The 16049-nt window shown below is 39.7% G+C and overlaps 2 protein-coding genes across 6 annotated transcripts in view; one reads left to right on the top strand and one right to left on the bottom strand.

Annotated features, from left to right (window-relative positions):
- The window catches only part of LOC112559057, a 27984-nt gene extending 22025 nt beyond the window's left edge, over positions 1–5959 (bottom strand). Inside the window, exon 1 of one of the 2 annotated variants that reach the window (XM_025229934.1) lies at positions 5900–5959. The gene's annotated coding sequence lies outside the window, so the exon portion shown is untranslated. Of the gene's footprint in view, positions 1–2088; positions 2212–5899 lie in introns of those variants that run through there. The other variant, XM_025229933.1, reaches the window with a different exon arrangement.
- Positions 2515–16049, top strand: LOC112559058 (cytochrome P450 3A6-like). 4 transcript variants are annotated; one of them, XM_025229937.1, is made up of 15 exons: positions 2515–2652; positions 6622–6761; positions 7079–7175; positions 7660–7712; positions 8502–8598; positions 9098–9217; positions 9944–10032; positions 10286–10428; positions 10800–10924; positions 11440–11563; positions 12222–12379; positions 13179–13267; positions 13682–13819; positions 14027–14189; positions 14458–16049. In XM_025229937.1, exons 2-15 carry the CDS (start codon positions 6682–6684, stop codon positions 14545–14547), a joined length of 1566 nt encoding a protein of 521 aa, XP_025085722.1. In that variant the 5' UTR covers positions 2515–2652; positions 6622–6681; the 3' UTR covers positions 14548–16049. The 4 variants fall into 4 exon arrangements, with proteins under 4 accessions (XP_025085722.1, XP_025085723.1, XP_025085720.1 ...); XM_025229938.1 differs by lacking the exon at positions 2515–2652 and adding an exon at positions 5349–5580 and having other exon boundaries at positions 6627–6761; XM_025229935.1 differs by lacking the exon at positions 2515–2652 and adding an exon at positions 5349–5580.

Raw genomic sequence — 16049 nt, 5'->3', positions numbered from 1 at the left:
ATGGGATGTTTTAGCTATTGCAACAATGAGCTTACAGCAGAAGTGGACAGCTCAGCAGCTAGAGCTATGGCATCTGAACCAGAAGCTGTGCACAGTTCACTACACATGTAAAGCAGCATGTTTTCCTCAGTTGTCTCAGCTTTGGAGTGGGCATCTGACTCCAAAGAGCGATGGGGAAGGTAGGCTTTAAGGGAGATCATGGGTTTTGCTCTCACCCCCTGAGATAAATGATGACTCTAACACCTGATTTCCTTATAACCACAAAGTCATGTGACTATCTTTACCTCCTTTTCTATGGCAGTAAAAGAATTTCTTTTACAAGTTCTCTAAAATTATCAATAGAGAACAGATCATTAGATCAAAAACAAGGCAGCAAACTGAAGAACAGATAACAAAGAAAGGTAAGAAAAACATACAGATGCCAAAACAATGCTTATTTCAGAGGCATCAGCCTCCTTCATTAGCCATAGTCAACTGTTTGTATGCTGATGTTAAAACTTACAGCAGTGTAGCACTATGTACATTGCATGGGTGCACCAACAGCACCTTCAGGTAATATTTCAACTACCCACATGTCTGAAGTTGGCAAAAAAATATTTTCACTGCTATACTTCACATCTATTCTTATGTTTTGCATTTGCCACGTTCAGTTCACAGATTACTTTTAGATACTTTTTTATTTGTTACTGCTTAGATTCTTACCTTTTTAATTTGCAATGACTAGCAAAATTACAAAATGGTGACTATTGATAAAATTAATCACTTAGATCTCCATGTCTTTTTTCCCCGTTCATATTATGTTTGTGTGTGTTTTTCTTTTCTCTTCTTTTTAGTATGCGCTTTGAACCTGCCTATAATGGTGGGGTAAAAAAAGCGCTCTTCAAATTCAACATATTATTATTATGTCTAAGGAAATAAATTCTAAAATAAGGCCTCAAGAAAAACTTCAATAAATGAAAAGTTTTATAGAATAGCAACATCAAAGAGATAAAGGTACCATTCTTGATAGCAGAATTCAAGAGAATATGACTACTAATTGTGCAAATTGAAACTGGAAAATAATTAGTCTTAAACTTTAAAAACTGAACAAGCTCTTGGTTCAAAACTGAACAACTCAAATTTACTTGAAAGTCATTTTTAAAAGAAATGTTTTGAAAATAATGCCTTCTGTTTAGTCTTAAATCAAAAAATAACTGACAATGGTGATGATGGTGCCTTGAACTGTCCTAAACTTTAAAAAAAAAAAACTGTTGTGAGAGTGCTAGCAAAAGAGTAATGTAACTTGGTTTGGAATTGTTACAACGCTGACATTGTGCGAACATGCATGTCTGATAACTTGTGGCGTTGTGAAGTATTAATTTAACTGACTCCAATATTTCATGTAACTATGTACTGCAGCACTTCAATTTCATATAACTACTATGGCCATGGTTTGCTTAATTCAGTGTTTCGATGCGGAAGATAAAATGCTGTAACGCTACGACTGTGACACACCTCTAGACCAAACTTTTCGTTCAGGATAGTTTTACGATCTCCATGACAACACATAAAGACTTTTGCTACGATTAAATCTTCTTGAGAGTTACAGCTGTACGCATTACAGCAAGGTATATGCAAAAAATAATCAACCCACCCAAAAAACCGAAGCGAGTCTAGTATATGTTTCCCCTTCTACACTCACGTTCGCGCGGAAACTGACGCAGAAAATTTGGTCCAAAATATCGCTCATAATTTTGCCAAACATTTGTTCCTTGGGTCGTTATGTCTTCATAATAAGTCGTTAAGTTTAAAGAAGATGCATTTTGTGACGTGCTCGTCGTCTTACGAATGATACAGAACACACAAGTTCATAATAAACCACCAAAGAATTTGTCAACCTTGAAAGCATGACGGCCCTGTTACCTGCTGTCCCCACGTTGTTAAGGCAAGGGGTGGATGTTTGGAGTGTAATTACTTGGCATAAAAGCACCCGTTATCAAAACTACTCATCAGATCAAAAGATTACTGTATACACGACTATCTCAGAAAAAGACAACATTACATATGCATGCTCTGCACTAATAGAGGCTCAGCTTTTAAATCACTTACTTATTATCACTCCGCCATCTTGAGAAAATAAAATCCGTGTTGCAAACTGGGTAATTCGGCCGCTACAGGGCGGAGGGAGGGGGCCACGTGGAATGTCACATGACCTCGCGCGCAAAAGCCGTCTGCTTCGCCTCCAGAAAAAATAAAAATCACCACCTCTTTTAAATAAAACATTGAAGGAGGATTTTATAGCATTACATGTAACCTAGGTCAGGTTATTAATATTTGTAAACAAAGATGTGAATCGGATCGCTCAGGACGTCTACGTAAAACGCGAAAATGTTGTCATTTGTAGGTCACTACTTCAATGGATTCCGCTCGCTGAGCATGCGCGTCTCGCAACCACTAGAGCGAAATGTTGATAGCGAGGTGACCTTGCGTTGCTCGGTGAGAAATCTTTAGGAACTTGTCAGTCTCACAACAAAACAACACTTCGATGATGATTGGTGTTAAGCAGCAAAAGTCTTGCGGCTATGGTAAACAGCTTTCATGTTTCAGAGTGTGACTGGCACTCGCCGAAAAAAACCACGTGTCGACATGCAGGTTACTGCAGAAATATCCTGGGTAAGCCACATATAGTACCACATCGCACGCACAACAATTGCTTTCGTAAAGTACTTGATTTTTTTTTTAAAGAATAGTGATTCTTTTCCATAAGTTCTGGCATTTCAGGATGTACTCGGTATGAACTGAAATGTGCAGTTCATGTAGTCGGTCCAAATTGAGGAAGCGGAATGTTTTATGGTTTTCTCCCCTCTGACACGCAAATGGACTCCCCCAGATGAACTCTTTACACCAAGTTGGATGTGGCACATGGATTTTATTTAAGTCCATCACTACCACTGTGTGGTTACTATATTATGCACTAATATTTCAGTGAAATAAGCTCTAAGCTAGTAGCAAAGACGCGTGAACACTGAAATAATTTGTTATATTTTTTTAGAGTTGGAGGTGGGGAGATTATTACACAGCCGCACGTACGGATCTTATTGCATAAACATGGTACTGAACTTAATTAAGAGTCAATCATTTGTGTCATTTAAGGTGATATGTTCTGTCAACAGAATCGCAAAATGTTAGAGACGGAATTAAATTTTATAATCAGCATTATCCCCAAAAGAATCTTGATTACCCACCCACCCCTCTGTTTCTTGTTTTGGTAAACATGCATGCACACAGTAGGAGGTGACGCTAATGAGCTACACGATACCCCTATATCATTAACATACACTCCTGCTCTTCTTTTTCCTGTAGCTGAATGATAATTACGTATTTCGGCACTTTAATGACTTTAGCTTTTGATCTCTTTCTGTCATACTGTATCGAACTCGGATTTATTTGTTTGCTAATTATTACCTTTGAATGAAGCAAACACAATCCCCATTTTTCCCCCCACATTTTAAGCAGGCTGTAAATAAATACAGTAGGAGTGAAAGGTCTGTATTTAGTAGTATTGCGTTTGTATGTGTTTCTATCGACCCTTTATGCATTCATCCATACATTTATACATTTATTCATGCATATAACAGGTGGTTTGAATTGTCACTATGAATGATGGAAAAGGTACATGGTATTTTGCGGAACCTGGGGCAGCTTGCTTGAGAATGCTTGAGCAGTTGTAGATGTTACAGAGGGCTGACAGCTGGCTAACACTCTTACCGCTTGCTGCATTTATTTATTTTTGTAGCTTTCTCTTTGGCCATTGTGTGCTCACAGCGAGTCTTCCAAATTGTTTCGTCACTTTTGTCAATCTTGAGACTATAGCTACCCATGTACCCATTTTATCGGTTATACAGATGTCCGTAGGCGCCGCTTTACTTCTGATATATATATATAGAAAGAAGATATGCCAACTCTTACGCAGTCCAGGCCCGAGCCGGGTTGCATGAGATTTATATCTTCTTTCCATAGTTCATGCAAACCACTCCAGCTCTCTGTGCCACAGCTGTAGAGGCCTGAGAGTCTCGGCCAAGGAGTGTCCCTGTCGCCTGTCTTTGCCTTTATGTGCCGACCATGGATTTTCGTAAAAAGGACTGCTGATGGAATTTTCATCTCTTTCATCTTTTTCATCTTGGTGACTTTCAGGCGCGAGGATCTGTCCTTTCTCTTGATGTCTAGCACGAAACGCAGGCATACTGATACGCTAAACCGAGCTGAAACATGTAGAGTACTCAAGGTTTCTCCATACTTTGGACCAGTGAGAGGAGTGATGACAGCTGGATCTTTCTGGACATGTGTTGGGTGGACTTTGCCAATCGGTCGTTTACAAACACTCACAGGAGCTATTGGTTGTAGGGTTTAAAAACACATGTAACCATTGGTGGTCATGGTGTGGAGACGACGCTGTCCAAGTGGACGATGGGTCATATAAATCCACCTGTATAAAAATGTAAGGATGTCCATACATAATGCGTATGCAGGCAGTTAAGTGTCATACAATGATGAGAACTGAAAATTAAATTAAGGACCAAGATCTCAACATGTGGATTAGGCCTGAATGGTAGCCACCACAAAGACCTTTACGGCCAAAAAAAAGATGAGACTTTGAGTTTTTTTACATTTTCCTGTTGAGACTTCACCAAAACAACCAGACAAACAGACAGACAGTGTGGTGTACACCGGATATATGGTTATACTTAATGGTAATTTGAGTTTGTTGGGTTTAGTGTGTATGCAGGATATCATTTGCAACCACAACCACGCAAGACTCGATCTGTCATTCTGAAGTACCAGTCTGAGCAATTCTTACAGCTCTGGCGCGTCGCCAGGTTGTCATTCCATTGTCTAGTCTCTCGACCCACGTTGGATGCTCACGAGGGCCAGATCACAAACGCGGGACTCGAGTCGGAGGTTGAAAACGATCGACCAGGTGGCAGAGACGTGATCCTCTCGTGGAAGACGCGGCACACGTGTCAGCTGTCGGGTTGCTGCTGCAGCAGCAGTAGCATCTTGGCCGTCCTCAGAGCTAGATGTTACATCAATATTATCAAAAGGCGAACCACACACAGTTCGTGCCCCCTCGATCGCGCTGGAGAGAGAAGGAAGCTGCATGTCTTGACAGCGATAGCTTTGTGTCTTTCTTTGCATCGCCACATAACAACCCCTCCCCCCAACTCTCGGACACCCCTCTCCTCATTAAACCAAATATTTTGTGCAACACAGACTTCCCCTCCAAAAAAAAAAAATCTCAAGTTTCGGTCATCAAATACATGCTACTTCCCGCTACTATTGCCTGAATGCAGTGCAAGAGCATTGCGCATCACTTTCGCAACACCGCGACGAAACTAGGGCGACAGGCTACCAGACTGAACGTTCGACCGCTTTTCTGTACGATAACAAGTCTTCCTGTGGCGAGCAGTGAGTGCAGAATTGCACGACAGCTCTGGTCGTGTTCACCTGATGTGTCCGTACACATCAAAGCAGCGGTCCCCCCAAGCGAAACGTACACATCCAAGCGACATCCCCGGTCTACGTCGGTCAGCACATCGGCAGGTATGTATATGTCTTGCCTACCAGAGGCACGCGACCCATTTTAGCCGGTGTGGGAGACATACTGGAGGCCTAACCCTCGACTGCACCGTTCAGTAGTTGCTCGCTCGTTGACGAACGCTCGGCTGTCCGGCCTGCTGTATCCTATATGCGCAGCGCGTGTGTCTACTGTTCGCCTCCACCCTGCTTCCTGCTGTATGTGTTTGGATGTTCTTTGTCTGTCAGCCGTAACCTTTCTGTCGCCGTGAAAGTCAGGGAAATATACAAATACTCATGTAATCGGATTAGTGGTAAGAGGGCAGATCGAATGGCTTATACTCACCCTTTGCTCAGTGCGCTTAGACAATCTGGTGTATATGTGCTGCGCCTTGGATGAGCCGCTTGCTATATTTAACAGCCTGACACTATTGGCTGACTGAACCTGAGGGCGAGTCGGCTCAGGTGGTTCGCTTTCTGTGAACACTGACCTGCCACTGGTTGTTGGTGAGTGTTGTAGTAGCGTACGTGTGTGTGTGTTTTCTTCTTGTAATGCACTCCATGTTGTTGAGAGTAAGTCGCTTTGGAAAGTGGTTTCGCCTTGTGTGTTGTTGTTGTTGTTGTTGTTGTTGAATGCGATCTTGTGGAACAGAGATGTTATTTTGGTGGGGCGGGGAAATCTTTTGCCCATAATGATGAATGGGTAGCTGGATTTTTAATTTTTTTATCTTGTCCGTTGTGCGTTCTTTTGAGGAGATTGCTACAGGAAACATTAAACTGCAGGCATCCGTGACAAGACTGATAGATTTAATGTTGTCATTTATTTGCCAATGTAATAAATATTTAAAATTTAAAAAAAGTATAATTTGTCTGTCTTTTAAAAAAGGACTTACTTAAATTAAATTCAAGACACGCTCGAGGACAAAGCATAACGTTGGCGGGAAAAGCCTAATTCATTAATTTTTGTTTTATGAATTTTCTAATCACTAAGATAGTTAAAGCTTTTCAGAGACATTTGTATATTTGTTTTTTTTTAATGTTAATTCCTGGATATTATTTGTAATCAAGAAAAGGTGAGAGGCGGCAACCCCCTGGCAACAGCAGAGCACCCAGCAGTGTTTTGCAAACATGGAGACTTTGTGGTGTTGCTTTCAAGTGACGGGCGTCCTTATTTTCTCTGCCCTTTTGCTTCTGGCATTGTGGGTCTGGTGAGTATGAGTGCCTGAATGTCTCTTCTGGGTCACCAAGAGACCGTTATGTCATTGAATTATCTTTCTGTTTTCTGTCACAAGAAACACACACGTGCGCATGCATGCTCACGTTCACACTTACACATTCACACGCATTCATGCATGCACGCACACACAAACACTTAATATTTCGTTTTACCTGTTATTTTGCAAATATGAGAAACTTGACCACAAGAGTCTGCTGGTGACAAAGTGAAGGTAGTGAACCTATACCGAATACTGACAGTACTTCGTCATAAGCATACAGACGTGACAAGAGAAGTTTCCGTTGTCAGGAAAGCTAGCCAAGTGAACAAGACGTTTGAGAAGATTGGAATCAAGGGACCCAAACCCAAACCAATTGTGGGCAACATCAGCGAAATGCTCGAAAAGGTATGCTGAGACCGAATTGAATGGTTTTTTTGAAGCTGACTTGCTGCATCTAGCGACTTTAGATGGGTTGGTAAGCTTTCCGCTAACACCTTTCGCTTTTCTTTAACAACATGGTCAAGACATATGATGGCTGTGAACTGTCAATTTAGCCCAGACATACGATGACAGTGAAAACATGAATGAAACAAAGAAGTAAGAGAAGAAACGTTAATGTAAGGTTGTGGCATCGTTTCAGTTCCCGTTTCAAACACACACACACACAAAACTCACTTCAAGCAAGGACAATATGGTAATTATATACAATTATACTTATAGGCTATATCATTAACTCATTTGTTTAAAAAATACAGTACGCAAATAATATAAAATTTTGCTCTTTTTCATGTGCTTGGCGTCAGTGAGTTAATTTTTATATCCAAGGTTCTCCCATTTATTTGTACAATTTTCTGACCCATGGAAGACACTAATGGCCGTTCTCTTGCAGGGATTTATGCAGTGCTTTAAGGAGTGGGAAAAAGAATATGGGAAAATATACGGGTGAGTCGAACTGTGTTGATTATTTTGTTGTCATTATTCAGATTAGTGTTGATGAAATATTTCCTATCAATATTATTCATTATAAAGTGCTTGTGCAAAATCCTTTGTCCGGTAAGCCTAGCAGCTGTTGCTGCGTCTGCTGAGTTTTTTTTTCAAACAAAGCGCATGATAGTTCAGCTGAGGATGCAGGGCTGCAAAGCTGCAGATTGTATGCTCGCATACTACACATTTTGAGGTAGACCTTACCTATTGACAGGTAAATATATACTCAAGTGAAAGAGTCCTGAGGTAGCAAATGGATTAACTCGAAAATGTCTGAGATACTGAGAGAAAAATGGAGGTCTTGCGATTTTATTTGTCAAGAGAGCGGTCATTCATAGCTGTCTTGTAATGTGTAAAAGTGCTCTGGTCTAATAACATCAGATATAATGAAAAGTGTTGTTTGTTCAATTGTTTTTTGCGACATCCTAGAATAGAATAGCATCCTCCCCCTTTAATCCATGCACACAATGAACACCGTTTCCTTAAAGAAAAAATAATTATTATATCTCTGGTCCATAGCTGCGGCCTATTTGAAATCTTGAGTGCAGTAGTCTGGCCCATAGATAAAAAAAAAGATGCACTCTGGGGGTAGAAGTAGCACAAAGTAGTATTTTGATCATGCATATTTATGGTGAAAGATAATAAGGATAGTTTAGAGACGGTCACAGGTGGATAATTTCATCGGAGGAGGAATATTTTGACACAGAGGAACGCTTACTTCTTGTAAGTTCAGATTTATTTCAACAGGATTTATCGAGGCCAGGTTCCTAATCTCGTTGTGACCGATCTTGACCTCATACGGGAAGTAATGGTCAAGAACTTTGTGTCTTATCCAAACCGCCAGGTGAGACATCGTTTTGTGTTTTTATCTCCTTAACGATTAAAGGGTAATGGTGTTTATAACGCAACCCTTAACATTATGCCTACTTTAGGTTGATATTAGATAATGGCTTATCCGCTCTAACAGCATTTCTCTACCGCCAGTATTGCTACTACCGTTTCTACTACATTTGTGATGTCTTTCATTCTTTGTACATTTGGTACATTCATCCTTGTACATAGCCATTTAAAGCATAAAGTAAAATGGCCACAATAAGAGGGAAAAAAGAAATTATAACTTCTTCTTTAGGTAGAATAATCCACACACACACACACACACATGAGAAAATATGGTATCATCTTTAGCTAGACTCACATGTGTGTGTTCAAATATGCATATAGAGTTGCACTCGAGTCATTCGAGGGAAAACATAACTAAAGTTATTGAACCAACAAGTACATGCGTGTCAGCTTTGCAAGAAAGTACAAAATGTAAGCAAGTGCACACTGTACATGTCTTTCAGACTAGCAAAATGGTTGACTACAAGCCTTGGAGCGAGACTCTGCTTACACTCAAGGACGACCACTGGAAGCACGTGCGCAACGTTCTCTCCCCTACATTCAGCTCTGGGAAACTGAAGAAGGTGCATATGGTGTTCCCTGGGTCCGCGGCTGTGGACACATGAAGGGAATCTATCTTCTGCTCCAATTTGTAGCTATCTTTAAGTTAACTTTATCTCTGGTCCATAGTTGCAGCCTTCAAACTCAGTGTGCAGTAGTCTGGCCCATAGATGAAAAAAAAAAAAAGATGCACACCGGGGGTACAAGTACCACAAAGTAATATTTTCATCATGCATATTTATGATGAAAGATGATAAGGATAGTTTGAAGACTGTCACAGTTGGATGCGTAAAACACAGAGATTATTCTACTGGCAAAGGATTTCGATATCCATGCAGCATCAGGACTACTTATGTTTGATACTGTCTCCTCTTTGAAGAGTTAATGTTACACGCAGTTCACAAATGTCTACATTCGAACAGCTTTCTCACTTGAATTTAGCTTGGAGGAGTGAGGATGTCTTTCTCGGGGTTTTTGAAGGTTCTATGCTAAGACTAACATGCAGAATAAATTCTTTAAAAAAAAAAAAAAAAAAAACAAAAAAAAACAAAACAAAACAAAAAAAAAAACGACGCGAAGTCTTACAAAAAATAGAGGCAACTTTTGTGAGGTTTAAACAACAGCATTTACCTTTTATATTGCTGTAAGGCGGTGGCTGAAAGTAACCACTTATCACATTAATTTCACCTCCTCCCCCATAGGGTCCAGACAATTTTCATCTCTTACACTCTTACATTCTCATTTTCCAGATGTTACCGGTGCTGAGGCGTTGCTGTCAAGACCTTCTGACTAATATAAGAGAAAAAGCTGAAAGAGGGGAAGAAATGGACGCTAAAGAGTAAGCAAGTTTAACAGAGCCGACAAATGGTCGGAGGAACGGAAGGATGGATACTACTGGCGTTGTAATAAATAAGGGAAACTGTTCTGTCATTTTCCCGCATGTCTGCCTCTGTTAACCAGCACATACTAGAAAGACGGTACTTTAAAGAATTCAAATTTCTGATTTCACACATCTTACCGTGCATATTAAAAAAAATGGATAGCCTTTTTGAGGGAAGGTCGCGCGTTGAGAAAAGTTTGTTAAATTTCAGGTTTTCGAGTGCATACAGCATGGACGTAATTGCTGGGGTGGCGTTTGGAATCCAGATTAATTCTTTGAAGAACCCGGATGAGCAATTTGTGAAAGTGACTAACCGCATCCTGTATGCTCCTCCTTGGATGTTGACAGTATTGTGTACGCAACTTTTCTCTTAATTATGCATATATCTGTTGTCAGATGTGAAGGACAACTTTAGGACATACACATAATGAACTGCGATTTCAAAGTACGTACGAGTGTATGTGCGTGCCCACGAATAAATGTGTGAATTTTTTATGTCTGTGCGTTAAAAGTTCAGTTGACCTTTATATTTTATCTATGAGACGCAAAGGAACAATTTAGAGAGGGAAACATTTAGAGTTGTTTCTGTCTGTCCCTCTGTTGTTCTGTCTTTATTGAACCTCACTGTTCAAGGTATAAAACCCCTGTAACTTCCCATCATTTTTTGGAAAAGTTTACAATGACATGCACTGCAAGAATATAAGGTACGTTCATCTTTTGCACAGTCTTGGTTCCTTTCCTGGGACAGTATCTCCGGCACATAGGGATCGCAGTCGCACCGAAGGATGCCTTGGATTACGTGATTGACGTTATTTCTTCTGCTCTCAAACAACGTCGCCAGGACCAACAGGTAGGTAGTCGTCAGACAACGAGCGAGACCTTGTTGATGTCTCAGTTATCAATATACTCTCTTCCTACATGCACATCCTCAAGTTGACTCATTTGTCAAATAGAATACCTTACTCTGTACAGAGTTCAGTTAGGCAACACAGCTGGGGAGAGGAAGCACAAAAAGATGTCCCTAAGAAAAGTGCGGTCCTTCACACCTTTCTACCATCAGACCTAAAGATTAGGGGCAACATTTTTTTTATGATCCACGTTTATGATTACCCACGTGCATAATTTTGACAGCGTGAGTTATTGGTGCAAAGTTTTACAGATTTCAGTAGAAGGGAATTCTTGAATTGGCCTTGTCAATACCCTAAATACCTGATTCTGTCTCATTAAAAAAAATAAGACCTCATCGACTACCCTACCAAACGGCACAAATTATCAAGCTGATCAAAAAATGGTAAGATAAATTGCGGAAATTGCGGACACGCGACACGCACGTTAAAGAATTTTATTTTTTTTGTCCTCGAACAGAAGTACCCTGACATTCTTCAGCTGCTAGTGGAGGCGGAGACAGAACCCAGCTCTGTCCAGCAAGTTGACCCTGAGATTGACCACAGAAAAGAACTCAGTGTTTCGTCTAGCTGGATCCGCAAAGGTCAGTAAGCGCCCTTTGTTATGGAGGTTTCGTTTGAGTTTACATTTTATGTAAAGAAAGGAATAACTCGTCTTTAGAAGTAAGCTAAAATAAAGTGCTTTTTTGAGCATCATCAGTAATTCATGTTACTTTTAAAAACAAAGTGTTCATCATGATAAACGACACTTATTTTGCACTAATTGGCTCCGATAGCTTCAATATGCTCTGTAATATTGTTTCAAAGATGCACATAACATACTAATATGTCTTTAACCACCAAAGCATCGCCTTTTGCAGGATTACTTTCCTTTTCAGAGTTAAATTTATAGAAACCAGATGACACGCGACAAAACTGTTATGTTTGGTTCATGTGTCTGTTACTAGTTTGTAGTAGCACCATTCGAGGTTACTAGTGCATAGTTTCTCTCTATGGCTGTCCTTTTGTTTTGTGTGTGTGCGTGCGCGCGCTATTCCCTTATTAATAACATACCTTAGGTGCGTGTGTGTGTGTTCCAGAAAAAATGACAAAAGCGACCTGACAAATAAATATAACAGCAGGTGTCTACAGTAGCAAATGTAGTGCAGCATGATATGTGACATTCATTGTATACCATGTATTTTAACCATCCACACCTGAAACAAGGGAGTTTATTTGCAATCTGATATGCTTGCTGAACAGGGCTCACGGAAGGCGAGATTCAGTCCAACAGTCTCCTGTTTTTGTTGGCTGGGTACGACACCACGGCAGTGGCCATGTCTTTCCTCCTGTTTAACCTGGCAGCCAATCCTCATTGTCTCAGAAAAGTTCAGGAGGAAATTGACAAGAAGATAGGAGAAGTGGTTAATTAGTTCTTTGATTGCTGAATAGACTGAGGCATACTGCAGCTGTACCCGTACTTGCTGTTTTTGATTAATGTAAATGAAATTTCGATTTTGCTCATTATAACATAATTACTGATTTCACAGGCTGAAGAATGAGTGATAAATTAATGAGAATTAATACCGTTAAGGTCTTAATTTTTCTACTGTTTTCTTACTGAAATGCCTTCGTGAGCGTAATTATGCGCCATATAAATCACATTTATTTTTATTGTTTCTCAGGCTATGTTTTGAGTACGGTTGTCTTTTTCTATTTTTAATTCACTTTCCCCAACCCCTATTAGTAACCTGTTTGTAAGCGCTCATATGTTTGTGTTCGCTTTGTGTCTCTGTGTCTGTCTGTTTATCTTGATTTTCTTTCTGCATTCAGTGTCCTCCTCACTTTCTGTCTTCTAAACACAGGCGAGCTGTGTGCATGGGCAGGCATACTTGCATGTTTTTACATGTGTGGGTTAGCGTGTGCATGAGTTTATGTATGTGTGTTTTTGTGTCTATGTGTGTATGTACATGTGTTTGTGTATATATGGATGCTTTGGGTATATATGTTTGTGTATGTCTAGACGCATGTGTGTATGTGTTTGTGTATGTATGTAATAATGTATTAGTGTATGTTTGTATACATGTATGTGTTTGTGTATTATGTATGCGTGTGTATATGGATGTATTTGTTTATGTACATACGTGCTTGTATGCATGTATGTATAACCCTGTTGTACACGAAACAGAAAATACAGACTCTAACTGTCCTGTCTACCAGAACGAAGTTGATTACCAAGTGCTTAATGAGCTCCCTTACCTCGATATGTGCATGTACGAGTCCATTCGACTTTATCCTCCGGGCAACTTGTGAGGATCTTTTTATCTTTACACCTTATTTTAGACACGTGTGTGTGCGTGAGAGAGAGTAGCGATTCAGAGAGAGAGATGGGGTTAAAAGTCCACATTCCACATGATAAAAATAGATTAGAACAAAATGGATACTTTTAGTCCAGTCACTACCAAACCACTGTATGTGTAATAGTCACTAAAGTAAAACCCAAAGTACATGTAACACAAAGATTATACTTTGATCATTCGTAGTGCTTTATTTATGTACCAACACTGAAACGTTGGATGTACATTCTTGATGCATTGTAGCTGTACTTTGGTAACTCTTTTATCATTCATAAATTCTCTAATAGGGCTTGATAAACTCTTCTTAGAACTTTGCATCACTTGCAGGTATTTGTTTCACATTTTTCAAATTCCTTTATTCCCTAGATTGGACAGAGAATGTGTTGAGGACACAGTATTGGGTGGTGTCCCCTTGCGTCGTGGTATGGTCGTCTGCATCCCAGTTTACAGCATCCACACCAACCCTGAGTACTGGCCTGACCCCATGAGGTTTGACCCGGAAAGGTAAGTGTTGGGGTCCTGTACTGTAATCGTACAATATTGTTGTTAAAACATGTCATTTGGTATAAGGCGATTTTGCTGTCGTTACAGTCGGTTTCTGTTTTGTGCCGACAAAACGACACCATCAGTGCTTGAGCTTACTAGAGCCGTGAGAAAGGTTGGTTCAGACAATTTTCTTTCCTTTAAAGTTTTGCACTGTTATTGATGCAGACACACACCGGAAGCAAAGGCAGCTCGCCATCCCTTCAGTTTTCTGCCCTTCGGTATGGGACCTCGCAACTGTATCGGCATGCGGTTCGCCGAGCTGGAGCTCAAGATGGCCGTCGCATCCATCCTTCAGAAATTTTCTCCCGTTCTTTGCAGCAGATCAGTGGTAAGTCTTGCATGCATACTATGCATTGGAGCAGGCAGGTATATAAGAATGTCTACGTATCCTGTATGATTTGAAGATGCTGCCGTTTATTGGTACCAAAGAAACTATTTAGATAGAAAAATACTTGTGGTAATCGCAGAATAAATCTAGAACCTTTGTTTATGCTGATGTTGTTGTGGTCGACGACGACGACGACGACGACGACGACGACGATGATGATGGATGAATTGATGATGATGATGATGATGATGGTGGTGTTGTATTTCAGTATCCTCCGAAGATCAGCAAACACCCAGCAAGGTTTTTAGCTGAAGACGGCTTGTGGATTAAGATGGAACCTCGTAAACAGAAAATATAATGAATTAAAAGCTGCAGCAAGATTTATCAAGCTGTGAAATATAACTTTAGATGTCTTTAGTTTTGCGAAACAAAAATAATCTAATTTCAGGCAACCTTCTTTCACACTGAAGTGACTATTTGGTACCATTTCCACGTGCATAAACTTCATCGTGCTGGATTTAAACAAGTGTTGATAAGATCGAAGCTGATTTTCGTTAGTTTATTCTAGTAGTTTAATTCAATTTAAATGTTTCCAAAAAGTCTACTCATTCATAATAACCAATCATTATATCCTGTCGAAATAAAACTCTTTCATTCCTCCACCTCTTACACACATCTCCCACCTCAAGTTCCTCGGATCTTTTCCCCCTTTGATATGTTTTATTACGATTTTTCAAACTCTTTACCCTCGCGGGACACAATTCCACCTCATTAAATTGGGGCTTTCAAGTTTTATTTATTAGATCCACGTATTCTGTGTATATGGTATGTTTATACAGAGTGGTAAAACTGCTTTAAGGCGGGCGATTATAAATGAACGTTAAACAACTTCGACAAAGTTTTCATGTAACTGTTGTCTAAACACTTTGACCAAACTTGTTCGTCCATAAATGGCGTTTAGGGCGACTGAATTCTACCAGTAAACTTGGTAAAATCCACAACAGTTTCACAGGAAACAATGGCGAAACACAATATGTGCATTTATATCTGGAATTTGGTCGAATGTTGAATACGTACACAGTGCGCATGCACAGACAAGACCACTGTGTAAAGTAGCAAATGTATCTTTGTTATTTTTTTAATTAATAGAGTTTATAATCTGAGGATCAATCACAAATGTTTCAACATTTTAAAGGATCGACGACTTTTATTTTTTTTTTTATAAATGACATTTTTTATCAAAATTTGGAACGGAGTTCTGGTGTTACGTGTTGTTCATTTTGCACATATCTTGAGAAATACTTTTATTTAGAGAAGTGTGCTGTTCTACATTCAAAATGTAGACGACGACACTATACTCTATGGGGATACCTAACTTATATCTTTGGGCACCAATGACTATATCTTGTTCAAATGCCTCTGTACACACCATGCCTTGCGTGCCTTTTGTTTGTTAGCAATACAATCTTCTAAACTCTTCGGAAAAGTTCGCATAGCCACGGAGAGAGTATGTTTACTGAAGTCAACAGGACATACAAACGATTGACTGTGTTGAAATGGTGGAAGCATCCTGAAGTAATGTTTATTCGACCTACTTATATACACATGTTGCCAATGATACTAAGAATATAAAGAGACCTTTACATCTCTCTGTGTGTGTTTTGCTGACAATAGTAGTTTGACATATATTCACTGTGATAGATATTATTCAAGTGGTTTTTTTTTTGCCTTTTTTTGAGACTATTCTCTTAATGTACCACACAATTTGTGGAAACTGGCAAATGGGCGATATTTATATAGTCGGAAAATGAACACTCCGAACATTTTTTTAAGAATATTAAATAGCTTATTAGAAAATAA

Source organism: Pomacea canaliculata, linkage group LG3, assembly GCF_003073045.1.
Source record: "Pomacea canaliculata isolate SZHN2017 linkage group LG3, ASM307304v1, whole genome shotgun sequence".
Taxonomy (NCBI): Eukaryota; Metazoa; Mollusca; class Gastropoda; order Architaenioglossa; family Ampullariidae; genus Pomacea; species Pomacea canaliculata.
This window is presented reverse-complemented; position numbering and strand designations above follow the sequence as displayed.

Bases quoted from the DNA above. Each gene is read 5' to 3' on its own strand.
- LOC112559058 (XM_025229937.1), top strand. From the start codon at position 6,682: ATGGAGACTTTGTGGTGTTGCTTTCAAGTGACGGGCGTCCTTATTTTC. The intron at 10,429-10,799 runs GTACGCAACTTT...TCTTTTGCACAG, and splicing joins TTGGATGTTGACAGTATTGT to TCTTGGTTCCTTTCCTGGGA. The intron at 13,820-14,026 runs GTAAGTGTTGGG...TTATTGATGCAG, and splicing joins ATGAGGTTTGACCCGGAAAG to ACACACACCGGAAGCAAAGG.